The sequence below is a fragment of the Parasteatoda tepidariorum genome, chromosome 2 (assembly GCF_982258835.1).
Source record: "Parasteatoda tepidariorum strain Cologne lab strain chromosome 2, Ptep-v5.0, whole genome shotgun sequence".
Classification (NCBI taxonomy): Eukaryota; Metazoa; Arthropoda; class Arachnida; order Araneae; family Theridiidae; genus Parasteatoda; species Parasteatoda tepidariorum.
In genome coordinates, this window is record NC_141756.1 from 106,863,669 (window position 1) to 106,883,843 (window position 20,175).

The following is a 20,175-nucleotide window of genomic DNA, read 5'->3' on the forward strand; positions in this document are numbered from 1 at the left end:
ATCATAAATACTTCCCATGGGCCGCTCGTTGGGCCACAGGAATGGAACTACAAAGCTGAAATTTGACGAGCTGAAATGGCCAGTTCTGTTAGGGAACTTAACACAAGCTTTCTTTTTCTTTCTGAAATTTAAACTTGTTTCAGAGTTATTGCAATTACAGATCTGTCGCAAATATTTTCTTACTTCATTTTTCATTACATTTTGTTTTCCTGCGCAAAAACAATAAGATTTCGAAATTTGAAATCACGATGGGCCATAGAAAAATGTCCAGGGAGTACGACAAAATTAAAATAATTAACATTTGACTATTAGTTCACGAACTGTTAAATTTGTAGGAAAAGATGCCATGTTCGGTTGACCTGTAGCCCGATGAAAGGCATGATGAAATTACGCTGATAGAATAGATGCATGATGAAATTACGAATAACGATGAAATTACGAAGTTAAAATTTGATGTGCTGAAATAGCCATTTTTATTAACTTAGAGGGAATTTTATTTTGAAACTCCTATTTGTTCGAAAGTTATTGCAAATTTTAGTGCTTTTACGTGTTTTTTTCCCCCAACCTTTTTGCATAAAATATACCGCATTGACTGTTAATCTCATTTTTATAAAATAATTATTTCCCCACCACCGTGAGATCTTTATTTTTTTATTTTGTAAACTCGAGATATTATACTAGACGTAAATCAAAAATAGCGAAACAGAGAGAGAGAGAGAGAGAGAGAGAGATTACGTACTTTGACACTGCTAATAAACCAGGGATGCCGAACCTTAATACACCAACGTGCCATTTTTTCCAAAAAATTGTTTAATGAGGTCATAGACGTGCCGTCAAATAATTTTGCCTTCGTGATTATTGGGAAAATATTAATGCTAAATATTATCAACTCAAAACTCTTTAATTACATTGAGAAAAAAAATATTTGCAATGTCTCAGTTATACGCGTAATTCAACTTAAAGTAACAGTGTGACTTCTGTTGTTGCAGATTAGATGACAAATAACTTATATTAGGTTGTAAGATGTTAGTTTAAGCAGGACTGTTTATTTTTTGTTTTGTCAGTTATTTATTGTTAGCTTGTTTTTTATGGTTATTAATGGCTTTTTTAGCATTAATTGTTAATTTTTTTCATTAATAATTGTTTATTATTTTGCGTGTTTTTTGTGAATTTTAATTTAATTGTCACATATGCTTCATAGTGTAATAGCATTTGAGTAAAAACAATTCATAGTGTAATAACAAATGTGATCGGTGGCGTGCCCAAAATATTGTGTCGGGTGCCATAAATGGCACGCGTGCCATTGGTTCGCCATCCCTGCTATAAACTGATCAGTGGTCAGAAGTAGAGCACTACAAGAACTGAAACTACTGTAGTCGCTACTTATTTTTAGTAGTTTGTAGTGTAGTTTGTAACATTTTTTAAAAAAAAAAAGTAGTGTAGCGAGTAATGCGATACAACAAAAAAAAAAATAGTTTGTATTGATTGTTGGCAACTATTTTGAATGTTAGTTTAGAAAAGAAATACTGTTCTAACGCAACTAATTTTCCGAATTTGAAGGGTACAAATCCTGACGAGTTCGTCAATGGATGCAATGAAAATGACGATGTATCTGTAGCTGAGCGTTAACAGAAATTGCGAATTTAAAATCTTTTATAATTAATACTTAAACTAGCCATTACGAAAAATAGATAATTAATCACTTTAGTCACACTTTCGCATGGGAAAGCACACTCGTGAAACATGGATGTTATTCAAAAAGTAAAGGAACGTATTTTTTATAAGTTTAATTTCTTGAAAATAAAAGAGCATTAAACAATTTAAAAAATGGCAAGTACTTGATAATTTTTAATTTTTTAAATGAAATATTCGCTGCCGAAAATAGCAAAAAAGTTCATAGGAAGGTTAAATAAACAAACATGTAATAATTGAATAAACAACATGCTCATAAAATGCATAAGAAGGTTAAATAAACAAATTCGAAAACAATGCCTTGGAATAACAAACTCGCTTTTGTAAACATGAATGAATATTTCTTAATTATTCCCTTATATTTAATATAAACCACTTTTTTATTAAAAACCATTTTGAACATGGTTGTAAATTAATTTCTGCATCAAAGTTCGTCTCCTTAAAGGAGCGAAATAGTTACGAAATTCCAAAGTAGTTTGCAATCACTATATTTAAGAAAAAAATAAGTTGTAGTTACAGTTAAACTACATTTGTAACAAAGTACTTGCAGAAAACTACAAAAAAGATTCAGCTTTTCCAACCAGTGATACCAGTTCTAAAGGAGTTGAAATATTTATTTAAAATTTGATGTACCTAATTTCTTAGAGGAAAGAGCATTTGACACTTAACATAATTATTCGATAATTTCGCAGTTTTTAAATTAAATATTCGATGACGAAAAAGGCATAAAAAAATGAAGATCATATGAACAAATTCGAAAAATATGTTTTGGGGTAACAAACTGGCTCATGTAAACATGAATAAACATTTCTTAATTATTCCCTTTTTATAATGTAAGCCAATTTCTTTTTTAAGACCATTTTGAATATCGGTGTTACTCCCGCAAAGTTCGTTTGTTTCCTTAAAGCAGAGATGCCAACTGCTCCGGACACGCCAAAATAATTTAAAAAAACGGTAAATAACTACTAAGTAGCTTTTGCAAATATTTGACCATTTTTGCTTGCTTTTTAAAAGGTATGGCACGACATAAGTACCATAAAGTGGTGAATTATATAAGCCTACGAATTATTTAGAAATAGTGGTGGATAAAAATCTACTAAAATGAACTTATTAAACCAAAAATCACAGTTGGTAAACTACCACTTTATAATATACTAGCCGCCTAAGGCGGCCAGCTGTCCGCCACGCTGAAAGTTTTCACAAATAAAGTTTTTTAAAACATGGCAGGAAATCTGAAGATTAGTGGACAATTAAAGTGTTCCTGTCCAGCAATTTTGTCTTCATATCCAGTTCTGCTGCAGATGTGTTATAGCTCTTGAGGATGTTTGAAATTATATAGCTGCAACGCTTAAGGAAAAAAAGAACTAAAATGCTAAATACATGAAAAGAACACGAAAACGAATAAACTTTTTATGGTATCAATTTCTATTTCTATATAATTTTTTATGGTATCAAATTCTATTTCTATATCTGTTACGTCAAGCACTCAGGTATTATAATTTGATCTAGTTGTGCTTGTATAATTTTGATCTAGTTGCGCTTTCTACGTCATTTTGTTAACATCGTTTGGTTTGTTATTTCTAAGTTAACTTTCAAAAAATTGGCTGGCATCAACATTTTAATTCTTTAAGTTGTTTATTTTTTCTTTTGGAATTCGTTCCTTTTTAGCGAAATGTTTTTCAACCTAATCGAATTCTTTGCCGACTGTTCTCTGTATATATAAAGAAAATAAAGTAAATATTTTTAAAGTGTTGTGAAAAGAATTTTTAGTTGTACAAAGTACTACAATATCGCTATAAAAATTATCGTCTTCGCTTAAGAAAAAAAAATAGAGCGTGGAAAGAAGAAGAAAAACTTATTATAACAATTATGAACAGCGACAAATATATCAAAGCGAAGCGTTCTATTTACGTATCGAATATGTTGCCACATTTTTAATACAAAAGTTAAACTTTTCTCCACTTTAATAAATGTAAACTAATGCGAACTTTACAATTAAATTATTAATTCCTTCGTATATTATTGGTTTAAGTTGTCGAAAATTAATATTTCAATTGTGAGGTTCGCATTAGCATACATTTATAAGAGTGGGGAAAAGTATATGCATTTTTTAATAGTTTTTTGAATATGGCTCTTTGAAGACGAAAAAGCAGACGAAAAGCATAGACTTACAAAATGACTGATAACTAAATAACTAATCAAAATTTTTGAAAAAGAAAAAAAATACTTCTTCATTATGTCAAAACACAATTATGGGCCGAGTTTCGTGCCCGGGCGAGGCTTCTGGGGCGATATATTGTGATTACAGACACACACACACACACACACACACACACAGCCGCTTTTATTATTATGTATAGATGTATAGATATTTGCTGTCCGGAGTAAGTTGGCATCTCTGTTTCACTAAATTCCTAAGTAGTTTGTAATCGCTACATTTAAAAAAGGTAGTTGTAGTTAACTACATTTGTAACAAAGTAATTGTAGTGGTTGTAAACTACAAGAATAATGTAGTTTTTCCGACCATATCAATAATGAAGAGTGGTAAAATGAAAGTTTTCTTATTTTATCAACCATTTTAGTTGCTAACACTTGATCTGTTTTATTGATACAATTGACTGATTCAAAATGAAGATATAAGTTCAAATTTTAATTGCAAAAATAAAATACAAAATATATACTTAACTAATATATACTAAATATATACTAATACAAAATATATTGGCAAATTCATAAAGAATTGTTTATATTCCCTATTTTTACAAACGTGCATATTGTAGAATTAAAAATAAAAAATAGGGCCCCAAAAATCATCATTCAATTTTCACTATTGTTAAACGCATATTTTAAACTTAAAGTTAACAAGAAAGTAATATCGAATGTATTAACGCCATCGCAATGATTACGTCATGAGATGTAATCAATATAGTGCCATGGTATACGTAGTTTCTTTTAAGAATTGAAATGGAAAGGAACACAAATAGCGTGACACAGTTTTAAATCAATGGAATAGTTGCGCTCTCTCATAAAAATGGAAAACAGATAGTTAAAGAAAATTTTTTATTGGCTTTATCGAAAGAAATTTTATTGGTAAAAAAACTGAATTCCATGGCAACGACTACAAAAAACATGCCACCAGACAAGCCATAACAATATTGAAAAGTGAATTTGATTAAATTTACTAAGCAGTGAATGTGGGAATTTTATTAAATGAGAAAAATAAAAACTAAATTATAATTCCTTAAACCTATTATCGGTTGGTTCACCCCCTCACAAATTAACCACTAAGTAAGTTACACTCATTAACCACTAAGTAAGCTACACTGAGTCTCCCTTGCAGACTCGCCACTTTGTGAATCCCAATTGGTGAACAATGAATAAATTTATAATTAAAATTATATAAAAGCAACTGTGGACGTATTAGCCAATAGAAGACAATATTTTGAAAATAATTAATAAAAGGAAGAAAAAAATTTTATTGTCTCATCATTAATAGCCTTAAGTTAAACTTTAAATCTAACAATTAAATTTGCAGTCCTGAAGCTGTATTTAGTTAAAATCACGTTTTTTTTTTTTTTTTTTTTTTTTTTTTTTTGTATATACATAAGCTGAAAATAAATAAAATAAGCTGAATTAAGTAAAATAAATAATCCCTAAAAACTGAAGCAGAAACGCATACTTGATAAAAAAATTGATGTTTATTTTTGAGCGTTTTAAACTTGTTGACTTTTATTTGAATTAAGTCGAATTAACTGTGAACAAATGCTGAAAATGGTTATTCGAGAACCATATTTCTTTATTAAAGTTTTCATTTATCTCCTCTTGATTTAACACTATATTGCTCCTCACACTATTGTATTGACATATTTTGCTTCGGCTTTATTGATATTATATTAGGAAGCACACGTTTTGGCGGATATAATCGTGTGAGCTGATGAAGAGTTTATGTCTTTTTTATTTTTTGCCGGATTTTTTTTTTAAAATATTTTTCTTTTCTTTTTTCATTATTCTGTAATTTTTTCCATGTTTTCTCTACATTTTGAACTATATATATATATATATATATATATATATATATATATATATATATATATATATATATGTTCGTAGCCTTATACTAAATAAATAAATAATCGATCGTTTATTGGATTCAAACTATATTATAAGGTTATAAAAATCATTAATAATAAAAAAAAAAAAAAAAAAAAAAAAAAAAAGTTCAAACACTAGGAACCCTTTAACTTTTCCACAAAACCCTAGGGTTCCACGAAACACCATATGGCAACCATAAATATAGGGTATTCCAATGATTACACCCCTTATTTCAAGCGAATCTAATCGAGGTATCCTCGCAAATCAGCGCGCCGTTGCTGACAGAGCGGTTTCTTAAATAAAGACATTTTAAATAAACCGTGCAGAAACCTGAATGAAACAAATAAATAAAAAGAAAGACATTCTCGCGTAATCAACAAAGTAAAAGAAATTAAATGTCAAACTAAAATATCTCGCCCAGCAGTCTGGTAAAACCAGGCTATTGTATTACTTACGACCGTTAGCGGTAACCTTCACGAATTCTAGAAGCTTCTACAATAGTTCGTTCACAGGTATTGCCACCTTTACTTGTTCTTACCTTAAATTAATCTCGCTTTTCTTTGAATTTATTCCTTTCTATCCTCATACAAGGATTTCCTGTTTCATACCCCATTTCAGCGTAGGTTGATGATTGTCTGAGAAAAGGTATGAAGGGGGGGAGGCATCATGCCAAATTTTTTTTGTTTGTTCCTAAACGCGTCGAGTCGTAATAGTATTATGTTTTATGACGCAATGAAAGTGTTTGTTGCATCTTTCCTTAATTAACCCTAAATGCTCATGCAGTATTCAGGGTACGTAGCCAAATTATTCAACAAAAAATAAGCACCTTTTCAGCAACACTTTTCAAGCACTCAAAAATATTTTTAAACACTTCACAAAATATCATAGTTAGGGAAGGTTGGAAAGTGTCTGACAATTGACGGTTTCTGGTTTTAACCGTCGTGTCTAAAAAAAACAAAAAAACCCCAAACTTTTGTCATTGTTTTTGACAAATTGAATTACGTAAAACGAATGGCGTTTTCATACGCTAAGGAATGACAATACGCCGAAATAGATTGGGGTTGAATTAATTGTGAAATTGAATAGAACAATATGAACTGTGTCTTTTTGCATGATTCATAGCATGGTAAAGAAAAATTTCATTTTGGAAAAGGGAAAATTAAGCACTTTTTAGAAGCACCCAATAGAAAAAGCACCTTTAAGCACTATTTAAAAACGCTACGCACCCTGATACAGGCATTTCAGAAGTACAGTGAGCCAAGAAGAAAAAGAGGCAGAGAAAATAAGGAATAAATCCCCCACCCCTAAAAATATATCTTAAACTATGAAAATTTAAAAGTACATTTTTGAAAAGTTATTACTCAGGAGCTATTCGCCCTCCGATTTAGTTAAAATTGTTTACTTTTTTTCATTTTGAAGTAATTTTCTATGTAAATTATGCATAGTATAAATCCTAATAGTTTGATCAGGAGAGCGGTCCAAAGTCTGAACCGCTTAATGTTAATTTTACTTTTTGCGTATTTCGTCAAATCTCGAGAACTTTTTAAACGAATTGAAAATTTTTTGCCTTCAATCATAAAATTCATTTATTAAAACATAATTCAATGCACAATATAATTTTTAATTAATATTTATCATTTTATTTAACGGTAGTTGGAAAAATGTTGAATTGTAAGGTATCCAATTTTTACATCATTTTAAAGAATGTAATCTTACAAATAATAATACAAAATCTAAGTGAAATCGGTTGAATACTTCCTGAGAAATCGAAATTTTAAAAATACTGAAAAATCGAATTTTAAAGATTCGTCTGAATTAACAACAGTAAAATATCCTTTTTGACCATTTTTATGTAGTTTATCATTGTTTAAAATTATATAGAAATTCACATACTTCAGAATTAAAAATTTTTCCGACTATTACTAAATAAAATAATGAAAAAATAATCACTTTTTCAGGAAAAATTATCTTTGGATCAAATACATTTCATAGTTGTATGCCGAATTGTTTCGATTCGCTTGAATTTTTTTTAACTTTAAAATGTATATTAATATTTTTTGCTTTTTTTCATTTTTATCATTTTATAAACAAGTTTCTATATTTTCTAAAGTATATTTTCCTTCAACTACTAAGTATTAAAACAAATAGTTATACTAAAATAAAATCTTCGCTGCTGAAATGTATTGAACTTGAGTAAACGATAATGTCTTTGTTAGCTTACACTTTTCTGTCATAAATCATTTGATTTTCTTTGGAGTGACGCACGCTTTACAAAGGACGATACGACGCACATCTTGCTTTATTTCTTTCTGCGGATCACAACTAGGCATGATTCACACTTTTATTATATTATATATATTACGCAGAAATATATTGAAATTGATTTCTAGTAAATATTTAAGTAGTTCTCTGTAAATTTGAGTAAAAAAAATTTCCGAATTAATCAATAAAAAAAACTGGATTCGATACATAAAAAATATCACAATCTATCAATTAAAAAAAACAGGATTTGATAGACAAAAATTTCGGTACTTATCAATAAAAAACAGGATTTGATAGATTTATCAATAAAAAAAACGAGTTTTACAGATAAAACTATCTAAATTTATCAATAAAAACAGCATTTTATCGATAAAAAATGTCTGAATTTATGAATTAAAAAAAATAGCATTCGATAGATAGTTCTTTTTTTTTTCTTTTTTTTTTTTTTTTGAAAAAAAAATCAAACGGAAATTTTATTTATTTTTTAAATTATCAGAATAGAACAAATAGAATTTAAGCTAATCAGAATTTGAGCTAGGGCAGGAATTAAGCAGGTTTAAATTTGAATTAAATTTTCTAAACATATTAATAAGAATAAATATTATTTTTTTAATTAAAATACTAATAGTGAATCATTAATGACTATAAGAAAGATAGTAATTGATGATTTATCATTTTTATCACCTTAAGTTTGGACAGGAATTATAATTACGAAATGAATAAATTAAAATTGATAAAAAAAGTAAAGTAAAAAAAGATTTATACCCTAACTATCTTTTGACCTAATAATTGAAGTTTTACGTCACAAAGTTTCAATCTTTAATGGATTTAGCAAAAGGAACCCATTTAAGATATGCTCATTAATCATTCATTTCGATAGTTAAAGCTTTGAAATGAGACTTTTTCAAAGTTAATAGTTCCTGCGCAAAATAAATGTTTTAAAATAGTTTTATTTTAAATTTTTGAAATAACAGTAATCGTGGTTTTTAAATATAGCGTTCAATTTTTTTTTCGATCATCATTAAATTAATTAGCGCAAATTATAAATAATTTATAATTGCATAGCATTAACATTGCATACGATTATTATTGCATTTTAGGATTAATTGTGGGCCGCACTTCTTTGATTAGCGCAATCTCTTCAGACCTACGGTGAAATGCGTGAAAAGTAAAATTAACATTAAGTACGTTGAGAACGAAGTATATAAAAAAAACATGCAATAACTGTTCTTTACGGGTTGCATGGAAGGTTTTTGCCTTATCTGAGTATACAGTACCGGACCAAATTATCAGACGCACTATAAGAATTTATGTAAAATCTTAATGTTCAGGTGATACTATACAGCATTATTGTTTTTACGCTACTGAAACCGGTTTGCACTTGCTTACGCTCGTGTATCAATTGGTTAAATTAGAAGATATATTATATAAATATAAAATATTTATTATACCAGGTATTATATTAGTACATTATAATAATTAGACCAAATTATTGGACGCATTGTAGTGTGTATTAATAATTGCATGTTTTGCACGAGTTTATAGGCAATACTTTTATATTTAAACATACATGTATCGGGTTTTTATTAAGGAGATTTTTTATGTACTTCCTATATGTATTTATTTTTAACGTATTGCATTACAATGTTAACCAATTGATACACGAACGTAAACAAGTGCAAACCGGTTTCAGTAGCGTAAAAACAATAAAGCTGTATAGTATCACCTGATAATTAAGATTTTACATAGAATCTTAAAGTGCGTCTAATAATTTGGCCAGGGACTGTAGTTAGAGGGATACCTTGGCGTCCAATGAAACTTTGCAGCGACATAATTTTGATTTCGAGAAATCACTCAAACTTACATAGCATACTCTAAAGAAAAGACATTTTAACAAAGGAAGTTCGTTTTTGTCTCAATTTTCATGATAGCTACTTAACATATTGTTTGAACAAATTATTTATATCATTCTAAAAGTTAGCCTTTCAAAACAGAAAGAGTGCAGCTTTGTACATGTGAAATTAAATTTCATAAAGACGACTTTCTTAAAATTTGTTACACTCGAGAACGCCTAAATTTTGCTCTGAAACGCTCTCCGATTCCGCTCTAATTTTTTATTTTGCCATTTAAAATTACAATCTTTAAACAGGCAACAACAAAAAAATTTTGTATACCTTATAATTCAAAATTTTTCAAACTTTTATTAAAAATAGCAATAAAAAAAAATAATTATAAAAAATTATTTTCGTGGAATTATCTTTGGATAAACGAATCACATGTGCCAAAATGTTTTGATTCGATTAAAAAATTAACGAGGAATGACGAAATACGCAAAAGGTAAAATTCCAAACTTTGAACTGTACCAAAATATATGGGATCCTATTTTTCCAGATTACGGCTACCCCCTCTTCATATTTTAAGAATAAAAAAAAGGAATTTTCATTCAGAGAGTACGTTTCATTCAGAGAGTGTTCGATTTCGTAACTTAAAAATATCGTCTGCATTAATTAATTAGCAGACGATATAATAAGGTGATGCTCTCAAACCATTATGATTGTGTGTTCATACATGAAAAAATTCCGATCATTAAATCAAACGATATTCAAAGTCTCTCTCTTTTTTTCTTTTCTTCTTTTTTTGTGCATTGTACATTTTTACCGCACTATATTTTATATTCATAGAAGATTTTTATTGCAATTGAGGAGAAAAAACAAAAACCTTCAGTGTTCTTTTTCACCCATGATTCTTTTTCCTTTAAATGGTTAAGGCGCCGCATACCATATCCGACTGAAGTAAACAAACCGAAATCTTCCAAATACCAGACCGACAGAATTATAAAAGAAAACGGGATGTAATGATAAACATAATATTTTATTTATTTTTTGGAAAAGTGCCATATTTTAGCCCAAAACTATTTCAAGTTCACACTCGGAGAAAAAGAACGTTTCTCTTTTTCTCGGGGAAAAAATAAGATCCAGTCATGCTTACGAGAAATCGAACTTTTTTAAAAAAAAGGCACCAGTTATAATGTTGAGAATAAATAATATATTTCCGTATCGTGATCTGTCGCGCTAACTACAATCGCCAAGGTGCCAAATAGATTAAAAATTTGCAATTTTTTAAAAAAAAAAAAAACATGCCGATGTTTGCCTGGGGGTGGTTACGATTTATACCTTTCGAGTTGATCCCTTTCTGTAATGTTTTTTTTTTTTAATTTTTTTTTTTTTAGTTTCTCTTGCGCGTCACTGCCCGGAAGTTTCCAAGACTTGGCGATTATTCTGCCACAGATCACGATACGGAAATCCCCTAAATAATTTCGGTACGGTACTTATTGAACCATGAAGCGAAATTCACGCACAACGAAAGATTCTGCTTTACGCACGTTACAGACTACGTAATATGACACAAAGGCGTATCAAGTACGATAATATCTCAATCATTATCGACACTATCACATACCGAAATGATAATATTGTGAATATAACGAGGCACACAATAATATAGTATTCGATGACGATAACCATCAAACACCATATTATTGTGACGTATAAATGAAAATATTGACCGATGTAAAAGCAGTATAAAATTGATAAATTGGAAGAATAGTATGATATACATTGTTAAATAGTGATATTTTTTGACGATGCTTTGTGATAATAAAATTTGTATACATATTGATGGTTATAGGTTATAGTGATCTATGTTTATGTGTGTTGGCGGCATACCGGAAAAGCAGTCGCCAATACGTAATCGATAAATACCCCATTTAAGCACGAATCATGTTAAAATATTGAAATACAGATGTTTACTTCAAGCTATATGGTTTAATGCATCCATGGTATGATGGTACATGGAGCTTTCCAATTCATATTCTTATCCTAGAGTCTAGAAATAAATCACAATAGCATAGCGAATTTGAATTAAATAAGGTCCTTAGCACTATTATAGCATCTATTACCAGGGATCTGTTAAGAAGAAATTTGGGTCCGTTAACGGACCTTTCACAAAATATTTTTTCATTAAAACGGACCCTTCACAAAATAATTTATCTTTTAATGGGACCCTTTACAAATTTCTTTATCTTAACTTTTGTTTTTTCTATCGAATAAACCCTTCTCGGGGGAGAAAAAAAGAAAGACGATTCGAAACGAACTAAGTTTTCCAAGTTTCCCTAAGTTTAAATTCCAAATGTAGTATTCTAAATATTTCAATATTTACAAACATCGTGTCTTCATTCTTATTGATATTAAATGATAATTTTTTTTGTAAATAAATAATTGATCGATTTATATTTACTCATGAAATTAATTAATAGTATATTACGTAAATAAAAATTAATTTCTGGCAAATTTTTAAATAAAATATTATAAATTTAAAAATTGTTTAAATTTACTTAATGCGTAACACATTAACAGTGATACATAACTAAGTTGTGTTATTTAAAATACGTCAATTGAAATTATTAAAAATGCGAGTGATTTTGTTTCCATTATTCGTCCGAAATGAATATTCTGTGTTGAGCAGTATACGCTAAATACAAAATATTTGTATGTTGCATCTCTAATTTAGTAGCAGCAATTGTTGAGCAGAATCTTGTATCTATTCACAATTTAAAAACTTCTTGAAAAGGTTTTTAGCAATTTTTGCAATAACAGGACCCTATTTGCACAAATTCACAAAAGCAGGACCCTGGTTGAAAGAATGTGACTTAACGCTATTCACAAATTATGAGTAGTTTTTTCACAATTTTACAAAAACAAGGATCTTTCACAAAATGTCTGGAAAGATCCCTGATTACTAGCAACAGAAATATAATTTTAAAATGGCATATGAGGAGTAGAAAAGAAGAAGAAAAAAAAAAAAAACTCACTGCAGACATATCCTTTAATACTCCATAACTTGCACTTGATAAAAAAAATCCCTTTTGAATAAGAACCTCATTTTTCTATGCCTCATTAGGAATGCTCGATATGTTCTTTAAGCATCGCGATTTAGAATGAAATCGAACTGATTGAGTTGAGGCGGTGTCTCACATATGATGTAGCCGCGTGAATGTGATCTCATATTTTGAAAAAGGAAGGGAAACAAAAAAATAAATAAAAACTCAGGAGAAGGATACGCAATATCTCCAACACGAGTGCGGCGGATGACATAAATATTTCATTACATCATACTTTTCTGAACAACAGCAGGGGTATTCCTGAGTTTGCACAGCTGGTAGACCGGTTTCACGAAACTTTTTTTTCCCTTAAAACTTGTCAGATGAATTATAATTAACCTCTCTTGAGTTTGTAATTAACTACTTATTATGAGTTACGAAGGCGAAATATTTGTGTGACAATGAAATAAATCATCCTAAAGAACGAGAAAGAAAAAAAAAACCCTATCATGATCGGTTTCTCATACTTTTATACGATCATTAGATTTCATTCCTTCTTGAAATGTAGAACAATGAAATGTTTTGTAAAAATTTCCATTGAACATGTGGATATTCTGATGAACCTTTCAAAAGTGGAAATACCGTCGAAATTAAACGTTCAATAGAAATTTCGTCAAAAAATGAAGAAATTTTCATCGTTTTCCCGTTTGGAAATTTCTTTAAAGAATCCACTTTTCTAGGATTCTTTCATCTAAGAATCTACTATTTAATAAAAATTTCATGAAAGAATCCATTTTCCAAGGAACATTTCATCTAAGAATCTACTATTTAATGAAAATTTCATCAAAGAACTCATTTTTCAGGGAACATTTCATCTAAGAATACACTATTTAATAAAAATTACATAGAAGAATTCATTTGTTCATGAAAAATTTCTTGAAAGGGTAAACTGCTCATGGGAAATTTCATCAAGCAATAAACTGTTCATGGGATATTTTACCAAATTCCTGTACAGTTTGTCGACAGGAAGAACTCCCCTCGCTACGAAGTCGAAGGTAGTTGGCCTGCTATGGAAACAAGAAATAGCGCATTTCAAAGAGGGGAGCTTCTTTCAACCCTGATCCCCTTTCTCTCGCCGACCTAAGCCAAAACCTGTCTTAAATAATGACTCACTTGAAATAGTACAAACTCGTAACCATAGTCACCGCCACTATTCCAGACGAATGGTCAGGGGAGTTCATTTAGATAGACAAACTATACGTTACTTGGCAGTTTAAAAGCGGTTTGTTAAACTTCTTTGTTAGTATCTGTCGATACCAGGCTTTTGATCATGGCGGGAACATTGACTGAGAAAACATCTTGCTTTAAACAACGTGTGAAATGTGTTTAAGTTAGCATCAGGACACTACAATTAGACGGTCCAAGATTCCCAAATACGGTGGTCCAATATACATACAATATAAATAGCATAATAGATAAATACAAAAAGGACAAAAAGACAAAGAGAAAAAAACGAAGAAAATTAAGAAAAACAATAAATTTTATTTACTGCGCATAAGCTGCAGGTAAATAGAACTCATAAAATAAGTTCAAAATGTAGAGAAAACATGGACTAATTACGGAACAATGAAAAAAGGGAAAAGGAAAAATAATAATAAAAATAATTTTAAAAAATTCCAAGAAAAGGGAAAAAATTAATGCAAATCCGGAAAATCAAAGATATAATCTTTTCATCAGCTCACACGATTATATCAACAAAACGGAGTGCTTTCTAATATTGTATCAATATGGCCAAAGCAAAATATGTCAATACATTAGTGTGAGGAGCACTCAAAAAAATGTTTCGAATAACGTTCTAATGTTTTAAATAACATCTATTTAAATATCATTTTTAATCAAATGAATAGAATTAAAAGAATATGTAGCAATGTTTATTTATTCGAAAAAAAATTGACAAACTCTTTCAAAATTTGATAAAAAAAACAATGGATACCCAACTAAAGTAATTAAATTCTATATTAAATCATTGAGTTAATTGTACATTATTGTAATAACTTCTATAATTTATATAATTTTTACCATGTGCAAATCCATGGCTAAAATTATGTGAAAAACAGGCAATTCATGTTCCTTTCTCTTTTCTATTCTATTTTATTTTTTTCTTAAATAAAAGTTAATTTTCTAAAATTATTAATTGTCAACTTCTTTAAATTATCCAGTATAATATTACCATGCGCACATCCATTTTCGGGCCCATCCTTGGTAACTAACAAAGCAAACGCACTTCAGTGCTGCAGTAAGAACGCACTACAAATCAAAACTCCTATATTTACGCTTTTACCTCAATTTGCTCTACTGTTTTCATATTTTGTAATCTGGCAATTTCGTTACGAAAATATCTTAAATCATTCTTAAAAAATTTCCCGTTCATGTAAGTTGATTTAAATTCGCTGCTCGCTTTATAGATTTTGTTTTATGTTTTATTCTGTTTTTTCCTTATATTTTATTTTCTGTTTTTACGTGTTATTTTTACTTATTGTGTCCTATTTTATTTGTCGTAAATTTTTTGTAAAATTTTTGTGAGTGCTCCTCACGCTATTGAAGTGATATATTTTGCTTCGGCTATATTGATACAGTATTAAAAAGCACTTTTTTTTGCTGATATAACCGTGCGAGCTGATGAAAAGATTATATTTTTTATTTTCCGGATTTTCATTAATTTGTTTTCCTTTTTTCGGAATTTGTTTTTTCGGATTTTTTTTAAAATTATTTTTCTTTTTCATTGAATATATATATATATATATATATATATATATATATATATATATATATATATATATATATATATATATATATATATATATATATATATACCGAAGAGCCACATTATGAACACCCTCTATCTATCACAATGGGCTCGCCCAGGAACAATGTTTTCATGGGGCACATTAGGGCCCATAATCCTCATAGAACAATCCCTGTCGTCTGTAAGCTACTTGAACATAGTTGCAGACCAGGTTCACCCATTCATGGCAACAGTTTTTCCTGTGGGGGATGGTGTTTACCAACAGGATAGTGCACCATGTCATAAGGGTCGAATCGTCGAGGAACATTCCAGTGACTTTCAAGTCATGTCTTGGCCCCCCAAATTCACCTGATCTTAATCCAATAGAGCATTTGTGGTCCTATTTGGAAAACCAAATTCGTGATGCCACGCTACCCCCTCGCAATGTGAGGGGATTCCAGGACCAGTTGGTGAGCGCTTGGTACCAGATACCTCAGACTACCTATCAGCACCTTGTGGAATCAATGCCACAGCGGGTGCTAACAGTTTGGAGGGCTAAAGGTGGTCCTACATGTTATTAGCAGGGTGGTCATAATGTAATGGCTCTTCGGTGTATATAAAATATATATTGCATAATTCAGTTATTTCATAGAATAACTAAGTATTTCATGAAATAACTAGTCAAGTCAGTTAAAGTATATAATAGATGAAAATTTCATACTTTATCTAGATATCCTATGAAATAACTAAAGATAGATTGTTGAACTGAAAAGTAAACGGTTTCAAAGTTATTTCATAAATTAATTGATCATAAATAGCTTAACTCTGACTAAAAATACATTTTATCCCTTTTGTGGATAATTAACTGATAAGGAAAATAAGGAAAAACAGATGATATAACTTGTTATTGTCCAGATTAATAACTACGACTGAAAACAACGGAAGGAAGCGTACTCAATCGCACACGTCATTGCAAAACAGCTACAAGCGGTTCAGAACTGACTAAAAGCAGTCAGAACCAGTTCACAGAACTTCCGATTGCCGCATTTCATACTTTAACAATCAAGTAATCGCTATTCTATAGAATACCTAGTTAAATCGTAGAATTTAATAATTTGATATAGTACTTTAACTGACTCTTTTTGTTATTTGATGAAATAGCTAGTTGTTATATGTGTTATATGAAATAACGGATTTCACCGTTTATATACACCGTACATATTACCTAATAGTATATACAGTCGCTGGCCAATTTATTAGACGCACTATAAGAGTCTATGTAAAATCTTACTTATCAGGTGATACTATACAGCTTTATTGTTTTTACGGGACTGAAACCGGTTTGCACTTGCTTACGTTCGTGCATCAATTGGTTAAATTAGACGATATATAATATAAATTCGACAATTAGATAAATTAGACGATATATTATATAAATATAGAATATTTATTATATCAGGCATTATATTAGTATATTATAATAATTAGATCAAATTATTAGACGCACTGTAGTTTTTTAATAATGACATGATTTGCACGAGTTTATAGGCAATGCTTTACAATACATGTAATGGGTTTTTACTCAGGAGATTTTTTATATACTTCCTATTTGTATTTATTTTTAACGTATTGCGTTACAATGCTAACCAATTGATACAGGAGCGTAAGCAAGTGCAAACCGGTTTCAGTATCGTAAAAACAATACAGCTGTATAGTATTACCTGATAATTATAATTTTACATGGAATCTTATAGTGCAGGGGAGGCGAACCTCTATACATTTTGTTCTAAAAAATTATTTAATGATGTCATACACGTGCCGTTAAATAATTTTGACTTCGTGATTATTGGGAAAGTAATAATACTAAATACTATCAACTCAAAACTCTTTATTAACATTGAAAAAAAAAAAAAACACTTTGCAATGTCTCAGTTATACGCATAATTCAACTTAAAGTAACATCAGTGTGATTTCTGTTGTTGCAGATTAGATGACAAATAACTTATATTAGGTTGTAAGATGTTAGTTTATGCAGAACTGTTAAATTATTTTTGCTAGTTATTTATTGTTAGCTTGTTTTTTATGGTTATTAATTGTTTTTTAGCGTTAATTGTTAATTTTTTTATTAATTATTGTTTATTATTTTGTGTGTTTTTTGTGAATTTTAATTTAATTGTTACATATGCTTCATAGTGTAATAACAATTCATAGTGTAATAAAAAATGTGATCGGTGGCGTGCCCAAAATAATGTGTCGGGTGCCATAAATGGCACGCGTGCCATTGGTTCGCCATCCCCGTTACAGTGCTTCTAATAATATGGCCAGGGACTGTATATGTAAAAGGGAGGGAGAGCAACTAGTAGAAGTATTGTCCGGTCCAACTTTCTCGTCGCAACGCCGTTTCCATGACAGCATGAGTCACTTTCGATTCTTTTTTGTTCTCGGAGACTCAAAGGAACAAAAGTTACCGACCTATCATAATAATGAATTTACTTGCTACAAAACAAGAAGTAATTATCTAATATAATTTCCGTATTGCGGAAGTATTATTCATGGTCTAAAATTTTCGTCCTAACCTTCCAAAACATGTATTTCTTCGCAGCACTTCCTTCTTGACTAAAATAAAAAACAGCTGGTTGTCAACACAATCAATAACAAATAGAACAACCGGGGAAAAAGGCGTAAATAAATTCTGTTTTAGTAATCAATCGGATGTAAACGCCACCATGCTGTCTGACACTTGTCTCGTTACAGCCAAGGTCAATTATTATTTAAGTAATCTTTTGATTACCTTGAATATATGCTGCTGTATTTATAAGACTAAACAGAATATTATCAACTGTTATTGTTCTTTTTAAAAAGGGGAATAATTTATAAGACTTTCAAATGCACAGTTCAACCGATTGGTCCGATTTCCTTCTAATTTTGGATTTCTACATTTAAAATTTCAGTCTTTAAAATAATGTAAAAATTTGTGTTCCTTACAATTCGAAATTTTATCGACTATCCTTAAATAAAATTTTAAAAAATAAAAAATAATTATTAAAGTTTTTTTTTTCGTATTTTGAATAATACTTTGGGGGTCAAGAATCCCATTCCGTAGGAAAAAATATATATGTTTATTCGGGGGGGAAAATCGAAACGTTTTTGTGTCTGATTTCATAATTTAAAATACCTGCCCTCATTTAATAGCATACTTAAGGTTAAAAATTCGTACCATTCAGATTGAGTCCCATGTGAAAATGCGGTTATTAGTTCAAAAGTTTTTCACGATGATTCGTCTTTTTTTTAATTATTATTATTATTTTTATTTTACGCTCTGCACAAGTGAATAGATACAAGTCTACACTGCATGTACTTATAGAATATTGCATAACTTATTAAGCACGATATGAAATATAATTACGGGTAGGTAGTAAAACAAATTGTAGGCTACATAGGTAAAAAAGGGTACATAACTACTGCAAAATTATAGAAAAAAATTGATCACTAAAATCAGAAAAATTCATTTAAATATAATTTCATTGTTAATTATTAGAAAATATGTAGTAATTTATATTATTTTAAGTGTTTAAAACTACTCTTTTTTCAGTTAAAATTAATTACCAAAATTTCACTTAAAATCGATATTCATATTAAATATATTACACAATAAAGGAAAAAGAAACTAAGATAAGCTTGACAACAGAAGTCATTTGTTTGGGAAACTTTTTCTTGCAGGTGATTTCAAAAACAAACAACAAACCATAGCGCCTCCTAGCAACCGAATTTCAAAAGTAAATTCAAAGGACAATTTAGTTGTCACCCGTCGAAAGCAAACGATTCGTTCTTTGAATAATATGTCCAGCACGTACCTGGGTTTTCTTACTGGAAGATGTGCTCCCGAAACAACGTCCGAGGCACCTCACCAATTCACATGCCGTTTTCAAAAAATTCCAAAAGTTTTGTTCCGAAAGATTCAGAATGTACTTTTCTTTTGGCAAGGTCTCTTCTGAAACTAAGATGAAAATAACGCTCGAATCCCAACACAGCACGTTGAGAAAAACAGCTGTTATTTGTTTTACACCTCTAAAGGTCGTTTGATACTCCCAATTTTGAATTTTTCACCACCAGGGGGACCAATCCATGTTTTCCTGACCCACCCAATATCGTTTTGTAGTTTATTTTTGTCTTTCAATTATGCGATGCTATGATAAAAACACTTATGACTCATAAAAGTTCTTAAAAACATCCATCGGCTGAGATGATCTCATAGGCTAATAAAAATAGTTTTATAACTAGGACGAACAATGGGTTCTAGAATATTCTATTGAATTTAAATAGTTTACTTATCCCCATAAAGAACAAAATGAAATTCAGAATCGACTTGACATTCAATTCGTCTTCACTACTTCGTTCGATCAAACGTTGAGTAGAATGTAGAATTAATCTGTCATCATACTCTATGCGGATCGTTAAATTATTC

The 20,175-nt window shown here is 29.8% G+C and overlaps 1 protein-coding gene across 2 annotated transcripts in view; it reads right to left on the reverse strand.

The window, feature by feature from the left end:
- Nucleotides 1-19,800, reverse strand: part of LOC107446777 (inositol hexakisphosphate kinase 1) — a 55,830-nt gene extending 36,030 nt beyond the window's left edge. The window contains exon 1 of one of the 2 annotated variants that reach the window (XM_043053158.3): nt 19,565-19,800. Coding sequence is in view for 1 of the 2 variants with exons in the window: in XM_043053154.3 (XP_042909088.2) it covers nt 12,917-12,925 (9 nt within the window). In the remaining variant the exon portion in view is untranslated. Of the gene's footprint in view, nt 1-12,916; nt 13,186-19,564 lie in introns of those variants that run through there. The other variant, XM_043053154.3, reaches the window with a different exon arrangement.
- Nucleotides 19,801-20,175: the final 375 nt, after the last annotated feature.